Raw genomic sequence first — 15686 nt, forward strand, 5'->3', positions numbered from 1 at the left:
AAAATCGCCTAATGAAATGCAACCTTCTTTGATCCAGAATCAGCTGTCTCAGTGCCCTCTGTGCATGTCTTCTGCATGTGGAAGCCATTTCCAAGGCCCAGTCCTTCCATGTTGTATCCATTATGCTCAATCAGCCAGTTTCATATATAAAAGCCATTTGTGAGAATTTCTGCCCTCAATATTGCCAAATGTCTAGTTTGGAGATAATAAAAATATTACACAGGTATGTTGTGCAGTATATGTCTGTTAGTTAAAGCTGTAAGAAACAGAAGTCAATCTCCTTCTTCTGTCCAAGCCAAAAGACCAAATATAAAGATAAATTAAAGCTGCAAGCAGCATTGGACGGGACCTCGCACCGGGCGTTCCGCCTCCCCCGCGATCCGCCTCCCCTTGGATCCACCTCCCCTGCGATATTCCTCCTGTGACCGTCGACACCTCAGCTCCACTCACACCTCTCCGTCCCCATACCAGTTCCCACCCTTTAGTGTCTGTCCTCCTTACATCTGTACAGAACACCAGCGACCCTCTGCTGAAACCACCATCACCTTTAAATGAGACTTTTATTTTGGAAACCCTACTGTGTGTATGTGCATTTGTTTTGTATGTGAGAGAAAGAATCAGTTTGAAAAATGAATTGAAATTGTATGAATAACTCAGCATAAAAGTGATGATTTATCACACTGAAGGCTATTATTTTGGGAAAAACCCTGTGGTGTGAGTATGTGTGTCTGTGAGAAAGAGTACTTTTGAATGAAGAAACATTGTACAAACAGTTGAGATTTGGTCATAAAAATGAAAAGAAGTTATGTAATAGACATTATGTATTATTTTTAATAGGGGTTTTATTTTGAAAACATTTACTCCGTGTACTTTGTAATGTGTGCAAAATGTCCAATATCCACAATATAATGCAGCAAAACCTGTTTTGAAATGTGAAGGGGAGAAAAAAAAAAAAAGTCAGTGCTCTGCCTGGGGTTTGAACCCAGGACTCCTGTACCACTCACCAGTACTCTAGCCACTAGTCTATTGTCAGACACATGGAAGATCACACTGGTAAGTTTTAAATAAGGACTTTGTCAGTGTGAAAAGTGAAAGTAAACATAGTCTTCAAAAAATCGCCATTATTCCATAACCGTAGGTCGTATCTGAAAAATTCTTTCACTTTTGGATTCTGCAGACTTGTGGGAATTTAATGAGGTTTAACTTTTGTGTCAAAAGTCTGAAATGAATAAGCAGTAATTGCAGAAACGTAGAGTAACTTTCAAAGGCAGATTGCCAACTTCCTGTTGGAGTTAGCTCATGAGTGTCAGTGTATGATTTGTCAGGCTCAATCAGACCAACATTTTGGCATTTGTTTCATGTTTCTGTGACATTCCTACTGGCCGCTAGGGAAGATTTTGTGTGTTTTTTAGTACAAAGGTGGCGCTATAGAGTTCATTTTGGCACCCAAGGGGTAAATTTTGATATTGAATTAAAGTGCTCACCAGCCATGACATACATGGCAAATTTGGTGAGTTTTGGAGCATGTTAAGGGGGTCAAATGGCAGTCTAAAGTGGAAAAAGCATGAAAATAAACAAATTGTTATAAATCAATAACCGTACATCCTATCTCAAAAATTTTTGCATGTGAGAGTTGTGCTGAGTCCTGTGAATGGACAGATATGTCACATGTGGGGAAAAACTCCAAAGTAAAAAATGAGTTCCACACATTGCAACTTTGTGGGCTTGTAAAAAAAAAACTAAGACAGTTATGGAAAAAGTACGAGATCACTTTTTTGAGGAGGTTTCACTCTATCTTTTGGCGCTATTTAGAAGTCAATACGACAAACGGTGTCATCGGAGTTAGTTTTAAAAATTTATTTTTAAAGGCATATTGCGAACTTCCTGTTGGAGATAGCTCATAGGTGTCAGCACGTGATTTGTTGGGCTTGATTAAACAAAATTTTTGGCGTTGGTTTCATGTGTCTACGACATTCTTACTGGAAGTTAGCAATTTGAGCATTTTATTTTGAAAGGCAAATTCTGAACCTCCTGTTGGAGTTAGGTCATGAGTGTCAGCACGTGATTTGTCAGGCTCGATGAGACGAAAATTTTGACATTTGTTTCATGTTTCTACGATATTCCTACTGGCTGCTAGGGCCGTTTTTGTGATTTTAGGGGGCGCTAGAGAGCTCACTTTGGCACCTATGGGTATAATTTTTACATTTTATCAAATTTTTCGCCAGACCTGACATGTGTGCCAAATTTGGTGAGTTTTTGAGCATGTTTAGGGGGTCAAAATCCAGTTCAAAAACATGGAAGTATAATATAAAAACGAACGAATAATAATAGGGCCTTCCTTGCAGGCAAGGCCTCTCACTGTGTGAGAGGGCCTTACCTTTCGGCTCGGTCCCTAATAACCAGCTGGGTTGTTTCTGAGACACAAAGTGAAGTTACAGAGTCATGCTGAGCTCAAGAGGTGAGTGGACTATGCACTTACCAGATGGTTGGTAGTTCAAACCCTGACCCCTTCCATAAAGTGTTGAACTGTTCTTGAGCAAGATGCTGAACCCCAGGTTGCTCCCAGTGACTGTTTCACTGGTGTAGGAATGGGTGAATGTGACACATTGTAAAGTGATTTACTTTGAGTACCATCGAGGCAGAAAAGCGCTAGAAGTGCAAGTCCATTTACAGCTGTCAACCATATATTCAACCCCCCACCTCTCTGAAAATCCCTATGATCAGCCAAAGTTTTGGATCATAGGCTTCATTTTCTACAGCCTGCAAAAAGAGTCAAGAGGAAGTACAAAAGTCTCATTTCCTGTGAAACCACTTGAATTGCAATATGCTGAAAAGTAATTACTGTATTTTCCCAGTGATGCCAAATACTGTAGCTACTGCACGTTGAAGCATCAAACCTTTGTTCTATCCTTCCTTATTTTATGTTCTTATGACTGATTTGGACAACACCCTTGGTAAAACAGTACAGTATACATGTGGAACTCCATCAATGCAAACATCCATTCACTGAACAAAACAATCAATAACAAATGTAGTTAAATATTACGTTTGATACAGGCAGCAGAAAAAGTGCCCTAGGTGGCTTTTATTTGTTATACTCATCCTCCTCCTCATGTTGTTTTGTTCTCATTCTTTGGAAGAAGCTTTGGGGACTATTATGTCATTATAAAAGCCACACGAAAGACCAGTGTAGACAGTGCTGAAAAGCATAGTTTTGGCTTACAGTAACTACCAAGACAGTGGTTGTGGGCAACAAGATAGAAGTCTCACAGCATACCTCAGAAATTAAATCAATAACTATATAAACTGCCTGTATATTGATCGTTTACCTGTACTGTATGATTGGATGCATATTTCAAGTGATCAGTCACATGGTCCACTATTCTGTCATGCAACAATATAGTTGTTATACGTATTCCCCTTGAGCTGCCAAAGGAGTACCATGGGTTAACAGATGAGGTCTTGTGACTTAGTCAAAGCTTTCCCTCTGTAAACGTTCTAAACCACAATTGTTGGAGCTAAACACATCTCCACCAAACCCCCTATGCCATCCAAGCAGGCCTTCAACCAATTGTGTGTTGGCATCAGCATCAAACCACCAAACCGCCCGACCTCAGAGCCATTTCTGAGATCTGAGAAAGATGAACCTCTAACTCAAATCAGACCCAAGCAATCAAGAGCCACTGAGGAGATCTGGCTGTGTGTTTATACGTGTGGGTAGTATGTGTATTTGTTAGTTTGTCTGTGTATGTGCGTGTTTAATACTGTATGTGTTTGTAGTTTGTTGTATGTACACGTGTCAGTGGTCCTGAAGGGGCAATCCAGAGGAATTTCAGTCTCCTAGTAAACACAACATTAACCATTAAAGCAAAAACATATGTATCGCAAAAAATAATGGTGAGTTTAAACACAACACATACACGCACATACACACTCAAATGCAGACAGATCATGTGACATATCCTGATTCACCTGAAGGGAAGCACAGGCTGCTTGTTCCTCTGGGTACAGTATAATCTCAGAGGTGGGAGGTGATTCACAAAGAACAGAGCACTAAGGTGAGCTTACCTGCTGCTTTGTAAACTATCTCAACCTTGGTTCTTCAGCTTCATTTAAATTCCTTTGACATGACTTATAACGCAAATACGAAAGGAAGTCTCTAGGTGAGTATATCCCCTTGGCTAAGATAGATGTGTTTTCACCCAACACCTACAAACAGGAGCGACGCTGCAACGCAATAGATGAGTTATCAAACTTAAGGTTATTAATGCTGTTCTTTGACTGAAGATCTCTCCCAAACCTCATCACACAACAAACAATAGTTACAATTAGAGGTCGATCCAGATTGGATTTGTATAAGGTGTCATAATAATTATAATTCGAAACAGAAAAAAACAAAATAACGGACATAAAGGTTAGATAAAGGTTGAAAATAAGCCTAAAATTTATATTTGTATTTTAATCAGATTTTTACCATTATTCTACTTTATTGTTATTCTTTCCATGCTGATGTTTTATATTTCTGATCTTGACTGGAGCAATTGTAACCAACTCAATTTCCCCCTGTATTCTGATTCTGATCACTGTCGTATAACATTAGTGCACATCTAAAATTAACTATCTTTAACTTGATTAGAAAGTAGCTAACTGTTCATTTGAGCATCTAAAATATCTAAATAAACAAATCTGACATCAAACTCAAAACTAAATCAATTATAACCTTCAAATCAAACTGTATGAAATCCAAGTCTTTTGAGCTATAATTATTTTCTGTCAAATTCTGTGTTCATGGTTTCAAGGCACAATATTAGCCATCAGCCACTATCGGTGGCAACTTCTGCTGATTAATTGTCTAAACCAGTTTCCTTGTCTATATCAAGCTCCGTGGTAAGCTATCATATCTGAAACATGTACAGAAACTGCTAACAGTTATTTGGTCATGCCCTGGTTCTTCCTCCCCACATACTTTCATCTGCCTCTTAATTCTGCTTTCTCTACATATTTAGTGTGAACAAACACAATCTAAATACATTCACTTGGGCTCTGAGAAATTGTGATTAGCAATGGCATTTTGTAGCCTAATCAGTTATTTGATTCCAAATTTTAAAACAAAAACAAAAACAAATAAATCACAGAAAAAAATCATTGATTTAAAAAAAGGCTACACTTGCAGCTGCACACGCTTCTAAGAACAAGATAAAAACACTAAATCTGAGGAAAAAGGTCCTCAAAACAAGTGAAATGTCTGTCAATGCAGCAAGATAATTTCACTTGACAAGATTTCTTGAATTTAGATTGTTAAATTTAGAAATAAGCATGTCTACAGATGTACATTTAAAATAAGGAATTAACTCTTAAAACAAGATCAATTATTTAACACTTCTAAATCTAAGCTTTTTTTTTTTTTATCTTGGTAAGAACCAAATCATTTGCAGTGCAGGCACATTCACAAAGCAAATGGATGACCATATTCACACCCTGCTGACTCATCTCTAAAAATAAAGAGAGACGAGAAGAAGGAGAAGGAGAATTGGAAAGACACAATGAGATGAGGTGGCGAGCAACCGAGCAGAATAATGTTCAGCAGAGTGGAGTTAGTGGATACAATGCAGCAGTAGCTCTCTGGCCAACAGTAATGACTGGAACTGATTGAAACCACACACCACCACTGGGGTTCTGACCAGGATAATACAAAACAACACTAGAGAGGAACACACAACTACAGCAACTTGTGGCTTTTATCTGTACCACTTAACAAATGCCATACATCAAACATACATTCACACTCACACACACACACACACACACACACAATACTGAGGAAAAAAGAAGGGACTGTTAGCTGTGAAATCAAGAGCACACACACAGAGTCGCACACACACATAGTACAGAGGGGCTGTGAGAGTGCAGCACTGGAATATGTCCAAAATCAGAGATTATAGCTGCTGAGAGAATGAAGCAGTGTAAGCTCATTAAAGACAAAAACTGTCTGCTGTTGAACAGGCTTAAGGGGAATTTAATTGTGTTACTTTGTCTCTGAGATTCTTTTGGTTCCTGGGAAAATGCAGTTGCTTTGCTAAATGAATGCTTCACTGCTGTATCCAGCCGAATGCATGAAGCTGGAGACATCGAGGTCCCTTTACCATGGACATCACACCAACACAAATAAAACACCAAAAAATAAAGAAGAATGAGTCAAATGGAAATAGAGGATTAACAGAGATCAGATTTAACACAGGAAGACAGTCAGAATCAACAAAGATGCAAACATACAGTAAACATACAGTATAATCCCAAGATGTTAGAACAGTCTGTTGGATCAATATATTGCCAATTAAAGAGAATTTTCAGTATGTTTAAGTGCTTGGAGCCCTAGTTCTGGCATGCAGACTCCTATATTATGGTGACCTACATTGTTCAAATGCACATATTGACATGCTTGTGTTACAGGTCAGTGTTGGGTTAACACATATACAGGTACACACACGCATGAGAGTTCTACCACTGTGCAATGAACTTGAATGTAGGAAGCACATTAATTCTCCTCAGACAATGCATGCTACAGGCTTCTATATGGCTTGAATGGACATGAAAGTCTTCTTTTCTTCAATCATCACAAATGAACAACTGCATTTCCATGGCATAGTGAAGCTGCTTTTCAGTGAGAAACATCTAATCTTAAAATGTCATCACATTCTTGCCCCATTCTGACTACTGACTGCAGACAAAATATTCAACTGTAAAACTATAGCAACTTTTATTGTGCATCTGAAATATTGTAAAATAGCTCAACCATAACATATAATCCTGAAACACTTCCATGTAGATACATTCACATGCATATAAGATTAGCATTAGCATTAGCAAAGCATTATAAAGCAAAGGATAACACTTTTTGTAGTATACTTCGGCTGACTTGACCCATCTAAGTATAGTAACTATGAAAGGGTTATTACAATTTTTTAATCAATGTGGAGAAAACTCGACAATAACTGCAACCTTGAGTTTTCTTTCTTGTGTCTACTTTGTAGTGTTGCCTCATGTTCACACGAGCTGTCTGCAGTTTATGACAAGGGTTATGAGGGTTTAGAGACTGTATTCAAATAGAGTAGTGGTGAGAGAGAGAAAGTCATAGAGAAACATCAAGCCACCAGAGCAGCAGCACCAACCATTTCTCAAATGTTTGCAAGGTGGTGAAGAGAAAAAAGTATGCTCATTTTCGTCGTTCAAATATGCTGTAAAAATGCCTCAAATTGCTCCTAGTTTATTTCAATCTCTGTGAGAAACCAAATTAGGCACAAGCCTCAACAAACCTCAAGGATAAAAAGGGACAAGTAAGCAAATAGCCGCTTGTATACATTGTATACATTGCAGCAACGGGAGAGATAAAACAAATGAAGTTTAGCCTTTAATATGGATAAACTTCCGCATAAGAGAGTGCAGGGGTGACCACAGAAATTATATCAGACATCTAAACCTGTAAACACCAGCTCTAGACTCCTAGCGCTAATGTAAGCTTCACAGGCGGACATGATGAGTTGTTTCATGGATCCAAAGTCTGAAGGTCACAATTTAGAGATGAGCTAAGATCATGATATATGTGTTTAGACTTACACTGGAAAATTATACTGCTGTCACTTTCTGGCAGTCGGTCGTAATTTATATTTAATTACTAACAAGCTTACTGAAACCTGCATGTGTGACAGATCAGTATGCAGAGGCCATATTCATAAATGTATATAACAGAAAGATAAATAAACTGAAGTAACTGCAGGCAACTGAGAGAAATACCAGTGGTGAAACAGGATCAGAGTCTGACATGTGGTGGTAAGAGCTACCTATATAAACAGACAGCCTCATTGCATCTTCATGCCTGAGTGAGCGTAAGACTCACAACAGCGAGAGGCATGCATCTATCAACACAAACCACCACTCAATGGCCTTGTAATGAGTGAGCAGACCCTTATACACTTATCGCAGAAAAAGACTGCTATCCTACTATGGGGTAACAAGGAGGCTTAAGTGCTCTTGGGATTCACCTTGTACTTTGAGACTGCTTGAAAAATTACGACAAAAATAAGTTAACACTGTCAGCCAAATGGAACATAACTATTGAAATGAACATTCCTTGTTACAGGGTTAGTGCTGTTTAATATTACTGCAGTTTTGTGATATTACCTATTGAAGTTAAATACAGTTCATTTTCAATAGTGTCACATTTTTTCAGGAAGAGTACTATTGGCATTTTGTTTTTTTTTTGCCACTATATACGTAAAAACAAATAATTGTACAACATCTAACCCACAGTACGTATACAGTTAGTGTGATATATGTGCTTTGCTGTAGTTGTGCCTCTTGTGTTGTCCTGAAATCTGCACCGTCCAGGCGGAGGGATGGGTGAGGGGAAGGCTGAAAGCAAGGCCTTGTTGCCCTCAATCCGCCCTCCCCACCCAGGCTCACCTACATACACTGCACACACATTAGACCAGTCAGCCAGACAAGCAGTCTAACTTTAGTGAGAGAAGCCACAGTCTCTGTGTTGGCTTCCTGAGCAGAGAGCACAGGTAAAGTCAGCACAGCCACAGCAACATGTTCAGGCAAAAACCACCTGTTCAGTAACCCTTCACTGAAGTATCATCATTAAATCTAATGCTCAACATGATAAACATCATCATGGTGAACCACAATGTTAATACAGAGCAAAGCTGTGCGTGTGTAGATTCAATGCCTTTCTAAATCCAATACAGTAATCATATTAGACTCAGTTCAGACTTGCCTTAAAAATGAAACAAAAGAAAAAAAGCCTTCAATTGACCTACAAAGATTTTTGTGGCAGGTTCCCATGGCAACAAGCCACTTAAATCTCTGCACACTTCCCTAATTGTTAACCACACCTACCCAAAGTACCCCATAGGACCTGCACTCTGATCTACAGTCAGTTGTGTTTCTTGTGTTTTCTTTATTACTAAAGCTGAGGCTTGGGGGAATTTTGAGCAATGTAGTCTGATCCTGGGTGACTCATATAAGGTCACTACTGGGCCCAGTTGGTCAGTGTCTTTAATCCAGTCCCCGTCTGTCAGTCAACACTTACCATGACAAATCACAGAAAGATGAAGGGTCATGGGTTCATTCCCAAATTCCCAGGAGTCCCATTGCAGCCTTAAAGCATTTCACAGAGCTGAATTGGTCCCGACCCCTAAGATCATCTTTGGGAACAATTCTTGACTTCCTCTATACACAACTATTGTGTCTCTCGGTGCTCAACATTCTCACCTAATGAATCACTGCGAGATATACCAAAACTTGGGCTGAATCACTAGAACATTATCTTCAGAACTCTCAGTACTGTCAGTGATTATTAATAGTGCCAATACGAAAGATTTATTGAGGAATTTCCTTGTTAACACAGAAGAAGTATTTCCAAAATCACAAATATGCTTTGATCATCACAGATATTTAACAATAATAATGGATTGGACTTATATAGTGCTTTTCTTTGTTGGAACTCAAAGTGCTTATACTGAATCCATTATTCAATCACACACTGATGGTGGTAAACTACATCTGTAGCCACAGCCACCCCAGGCCAATCCATGCCAACGGCCTCTCCGACCACCACCAAACATTCATACACCACTGAAGTAAGGTGGGTGAAGTGTCTAGGCCAAGGACACAACGTCACTGGAACAGAGCAGGATTTGTACTGCCATCCTTGTGGTTGTTGGATGACCTGCTCTACCTCCTGAGCCACAGGAGGTAGATTGTGGCTTATTTCAATGACTTGAAATAAATTCCCACCCTTATAAAAATCTAAATCAGATTTTTTTTTTTAAAGTTTATATGTAGCATTGATATTCCAAACAGTCAGTCACAGGGAAACACACACCAGAAAACAGTTCCAAAACTACTGATAAATCAACATTATGTATCCACAGACTGTATCACTCACTGAATAAATATAAAGCTCATTGTTTAGACACATATATACAATGGTATAATCAAGTTCTTTCTTCACAAAAACATTCATAGACAGACGGTCAAAATAAATCTGTCTTATAATCTTATGGTGACACATCAGCTGATAGTTTACATTATAGCTCTGTTAGCTTAGCTCGGTTTTTAAATAGAAAACATTTGTACAGTTTGTTTTGTCAATAGATGTACTAAACATCTGCTTGTAATCGTCCAAACAAGACGAGAACTGTCACATGGTTAGTCTGAACAATGGATCAACAAACGGTAGCAAAGATGATATCACATCAGTAACTGTCACCTTCATAAGCCTCATAATCAGAACAAACCGTGTAGAAGAAATGTTGTGATTTCAGCATCAGAACTCCATTCTTTTCATTTAGACCTCTGTCCAGTGGTGAAAACAACAACAACAGTGCCTCTAGCTTTTACCACTTTGTCACTTTCTTTGACTCTAAAAGTAGTTTCTTAGTGGTTCTAATCCCATCTCGTCACTTTCTGAGGCTTTGGTCAAAGACCCCTAGTTTTTTTCACCGTGGAGAAAGAACGACTCACTACTCCCTCTAGTGGTCATGCATAGATTCAGTTCATATCTTTCCAATACAATATGTTTATGTTTATGTTTATGTTTATGTTTATGCATTTAGCAGACGCTTTTTTCCAAAGCGACTTACAGGGGAAAACCAATCAAATCACCCAATCAATCAAATTTGATTTATATAGCTCTAGATCACAACAAAAAAGTTATCTCATGACACTTTAAATATAGAGTTGGTCAAAACCGGACTCTAAGCCAATTTACAGAAACCCAAAAGAACCAACAATACACTGGCATAATTAACACAACTGATCTCTTTGTTATAAACACTGTAATGATTAGGTCATTTCTAATATTTGCAAGTAGAAATACTACATGTTGCAACTTTCAAAGATGTTGCATCCAAATTCACTTGCTAGCGGTCTGCTGAAATGTCTAAGATAATAGCCCACCTGTTTACACACCTACATGTGCATTCACATATGAATAATAACAAACTGTTAACATATTTTCATGAATAATGGTCAAAATTACATCGCATTCATGAACATAATAGAGCAGAAAGTTAATCTAGCTGCTTTTCCACCAACACCATACCTCTGTAACTACTCTCTAGTTCACTTGTTGCTGTGCCAGTCACAATCAGAGCGTAGACTGATACCCAATAAGACAACAAAATTGTGTTACAAACATTAACCTACTAGGACACACTGACTGTTACCTTCACTAGGACAGCTATTTGGTCTCTCTGAGTGTGGATTTGGTTGAGGATCTGGTAGATTGGGGTCCCCATCATCAGGTGGCTCTGGGGAGATGGCAGGGGCATGCCTCTCCTCATCCATGGGCGAAAGGCAGGCTCTTATGGGAGGAGGTGGAGGGGCCGAGGGGTGAGCCTGGAGCACAAAGAGGAGGTAGCCAAATACATGATTACAGACATGATTACAAGTCATGTGAAAGATTTCTCATGGTCATTCAGTGAAACAACACCAGAGTCTGTTTCATAATCAGAGGTGTAGTCAGACATGACTCGAACGAGTGTGAATCCCTTTAAAGGAGTGATAATTTGCTTTTTTAAATGGAATTATGCTTTTTAAATAATTTCCCTGTAGTCTACATAAACTGTAAATGCTATGCTTGGTTCTGAATTCTTCATTAATTCAACTCCACAGGTCCATCTTCAACTCTATTTCTGAGTAATGACACCAGAAAGGTCGTTTTGAGCGCTGGCCCTTTAAATGCACATGAGCCACTTCACACCCTGCCCCCTCCAGGTTGTTGACCATGCTGCTCTGTCCTGTTCAGCCACTTGTGTTCATTAATACAACCAACAACTGAACATGTTAGGTAATCGGCTCAAAGTTTGGACATATTTTCAGTATGAACTACAACCGCTGCTGCTGCTGACAAACAATTATGTTGTACTCTGAGGAATGTTTGTCAGAAGTCTTGACCTTATATGCACAAATGCCGTGGTGTAACTAGTTATAGATGCAACAAATTAAGAAGGAATTAAAACAGGTTGTAGAAATCCATTTGATTTTTACCAAAGTTAATATAAAGATAGCTTTGCCGCACCTGGAGGGTTCAAATTCAAACTTTTTGAACTATTAGGGTCCAAATACACAAATAAATGTACCAAAGACTTAATAAAAGTAGGTTTAGCAAAATATGACCCTTTTAAGGCAGGGGTTCCCAAAATGGGGTACGTGTACCCCAGGGGTACTTGGAGGAAGTCCAGAGGTCCTTGAAATTTTTGGGGAAAAATACATTAAATATGTCATCATGTACTGAAAACAAAATAAATAATGAGAATTAATACTGAAATATAAAATACAATAAATACATTCATATAATACTTTTATTGTTAATCATCTTATTTAAGCTTTGGTAACACTTTAAGAACATTTATTTGAGTAGCAAAGTAATTATTTTTTGTTGATGAAAGGTTAATTTATTAATTAATGACCAATTCATTTATTTTTCTTATCAGTGAAAGAGGGCACTTTTCAGTTTATATTTTACACACAAATTTTACTTTTAAAAAAATTGTTATTTTTTTATATATTACAGTTAAATATATTTTGCTTGTTTACAAAGTTTTGAAAATATAAACAGACACCTTTGGCACAGGAACAAATTTTTCATAATTTTTTTTCAATCAAAAATGCTGAAGTGAGAGCTGGGGGTACTTGGCTAAAAAAGTATATTTCAGGGGGTACTCCACTGTAAAAAGTTTGAGAACCACTGCTTTAAGATATTAAAATAACTAACATAAGGACCAGATTGACTTGATGCTCTCACGAGACTGTGGTAGCACAACGGAAATGCCTAATCATAGCTGTCCTCTAATTAATGGTTTTAACACTCTTTAAACTTGTGTTTTGCAAACAATGACAGTAATTATAGACTTTATTTACATATTACATGTCTAAAACATTAAAAACACTAAGTAAAAAAGAAACACTAACATGAGGCAGCACAAAAAGGACTGAATAAATAGGAAATGTCACAAAATTAATAGATTAAGAAAGACAGAAACTGACTAAATATTATTTACATACACAGATTTTTAGATTCTTAATTATGAGTTTATCTACTGTCTAGGTCACACCATTAGGGCTACATATAAACTTGTTCATTATAAACAAAAATCTAGTACTTAAACATGTAAAACTGATTCATTATGCAGATGTGGTGTTGAAAATCAGTGATGAAATAATGTGCAGCTCTCAGAATAGATAGAAAACATAACAGTAGTCAGGTTTACATGCAAATTTTACATGCAACTGAATTTTCAGAAATTCTGTGGAAGAAAATGGGAACTTCATTGCTACTGTGCTTCAATGTCTCTCAAGTTTATCTCATAATCATGCAATGCAAAATAGATTTATTTTAATATAGGGTAAAGTTTCTGTGAGATTCTATTTCAGACAGTCAGATACTACTAGAACTGTTGTTTGAGGAGAAAAAAAACAAGAAAGATGAGAAAGATGTGTTTGTTTTATTCAGACATTACAGAAAAAATAAGGTTATCTCAGCAATTTAAGATTAGATTAGATTAGTTTAGATTAGATTAGATTAGATTAGATCAAACTTTAGTGACACCTTGGGCAGAAAATTAAGGACATTTTTCTTGTGTTTGTTTTTAGATATTGACTGAATCAGAAAACCATGCAAAGCTTTAGTTTGACCACTTTGCTGCTAAATATTATTCCCACGGGTTGACTCTATTTGTCATTTTGTCATGGTAGCTCATAGGTCGCAGGTGTTTCATCTGAAATTTAAGAGACGTTTCACGCAGCCAATCAGAACCGCGTACGAGCAAAGTTCTAATGAATAAGACGGGACGGATCCAGTGGTTATCACGTGCCAACGTGTTTGGCGCGCGCCCGTCCTGCCAAAGCAGCTCAGCTGGACAGCTGTTTGCGCACTCCCGTGGCTCGCTCCGCACTCGCTGCCCCCAAAAGTTTTGACACTGTTTAGCTGTAGAGGAAAAACCTCCTTAAAGCTTTGTTTACCAGTTCCACACATCGTTCATCAAAACACAGCCACTGAAAAACAACTCTACAGGTTCAGTTTGACATTTGTAGAGTAAAAATGAGAAAACTGTGCCAGAGCTGGCGTAAATAATGCACTCACGCGCACAGCCTTAAACCACTAATGTTGACCTTTCAGGTTATGTTTTCTTAAAAGTTTTAATTTGTTATGAGTAATATCACTATTCGATAATAACGGGCGTCTTCTGTTTACCTTTATTGCATGTCTGCGCCTTGCTTTCCAAAACGAGTCCCTGCATGCTCAGACCGAACTCACCTCGACTATGGTAACTTTTTCTAACCTGAATTATCCAGTAAAATAACTCCTGCTGATGTCCGACAGCTGAGAAAAACAACTTCTTACCTTATCTGTGTGTGGGACGCAGTGCAGCCGAGCCTGGGCTAATTCATTCTCTGGCCGCTCCAGGTGGACTTCCAGCCCTTCCAGTCCTCGTTCCCTCCACTCTTGTCACTTTACACGGCCACCAAATCTCTCTTCGTCTCATATAGGTGCCCTAAACTCCCGGTTCAGTGCATTTTTCACCAGCGAGAGACACTTTTCTCTCCGCCTCTAAAAACTTTGCCTCCCCGGCTCGCCCCGTCCTCCAGCAGACCAGATGTGGGGAGCTTAGTGTGTCTCTGCAGGCAGCCCTGGGAACACTCTTTGTCCGGGCTTCTCGTCTTTCTGCAAACACCGTCCAAAATCTACCTTCCAAAACTCGTCCTAAATTCTTCCATGAGCATTGTCCGTCCCATGCATGACTTTCTTCTGTCTTTACTCCCACTGTTTGCTTCAGACTGCTGTGCTGCTGCAGCTATTGGACAGGAAACTACAGTCAGCAGTGATTGTGCTTCCTCCAGGCTACAAACTAGTTGGGCTGAACTACACTGTCATATAATTACCCGTTAACCCGAACCAGACATAGCACTAACACTGGCTAGCTTTCATCAGGAATTATGAGTCCTGAAACCATATGTTTTGTCATAAATAACAGACTAACAGTTTAAGATAACTCTACTGTAGTTACAATGCCAATAATACAGGTTAACACTTGTATTATATGTCACTCACATTCACTTTATCCCCTGCTATTTCAAGTTGTGGTCATGAAAACTACAGCCTATTTCCTACATAGATTTAAGTTTTTGTCTCTTATACTGCCTCTATAACCTGGAACAATCACCTTATTGACAAAATAGAAAAAAAAAGATAATTCCTCAGCTGCTGTAAAATGTACAAAGAGCAGTTTATTTTCATTTCAACATCTCAGAACATCATCACTATTGTGAAGAATCCCTTGTATTGATAGTTTTTAATTGCTGAGAAAAATGTTGACTTTTTTTTTAAGTGCATGTGTTTTGCCCCAGTATAACTAAACTTTTGTTTTTCTGATACAATGCCAGTGTTTCTAGTTATGCTGTTGTGACTCACATGACTTCCTTTATTCTGATGCGTAAGACATTTCAAACCACTGAATTTCCCAGTGCATGGCAAAGCGATTTTATCGATGATGAATCATGATGATTAGTTTGGAGAACAAGTCCTTACAAGAAACCAGCATTTGCTGATGGCAGCATGTGAACAATTAAATATATATAAAACATGTACGTCATTCGAAAAGTTCAAAGTAGCATTTCAT

At 38.3% G+C, this 15686-nt stretch overlaps 1 protein-coding gene across 1 annotated transcript in view; it reads right to left on the bottom strand.

The window, feature by feature from the left end:
- mdfi (MyoD family inhibitor) overlaps positions 1-14869 on the bottom strand; it is a 28012-nt gene extending 13143 nt beyond the window's left edge. Inside the window, exons 1-2 of the mRNA XM_030134788.1 lie at positions 14411-14869; positions 11232-11403 (exon numbers count right to left, since the gene is read on the bottom strand). Of these exons, the coding sequence (XP_029990648.1) occupies positions 11232-11352 (121 nt within the window). The 5' untranslated portion in view covers positions 11353-11403; positions 14411-14869. The remainder of the gene's footprint in view (positions 1-11231; positions 11404-14410) is intronic.
- Between the last annotated feature and the right edge of the window lie 817 nt (positions 14870-15686).

The sequence above is a fragment of the Sphaeramia orbicularis genome, chromosome 5 (assembly GCF_902148855.1).
Source record: "Sphaeramia orbicularis chromosome 5, fSphaOr1.1, whole genome shotgun sequence".
Classification (NCBI taxonomy): Eukaryota; Metazoa; Chordata; class Actinopteri; order Kurtiformes; family Apogonidae; genus Sphaeramia; species Sphaeramia orbicularis.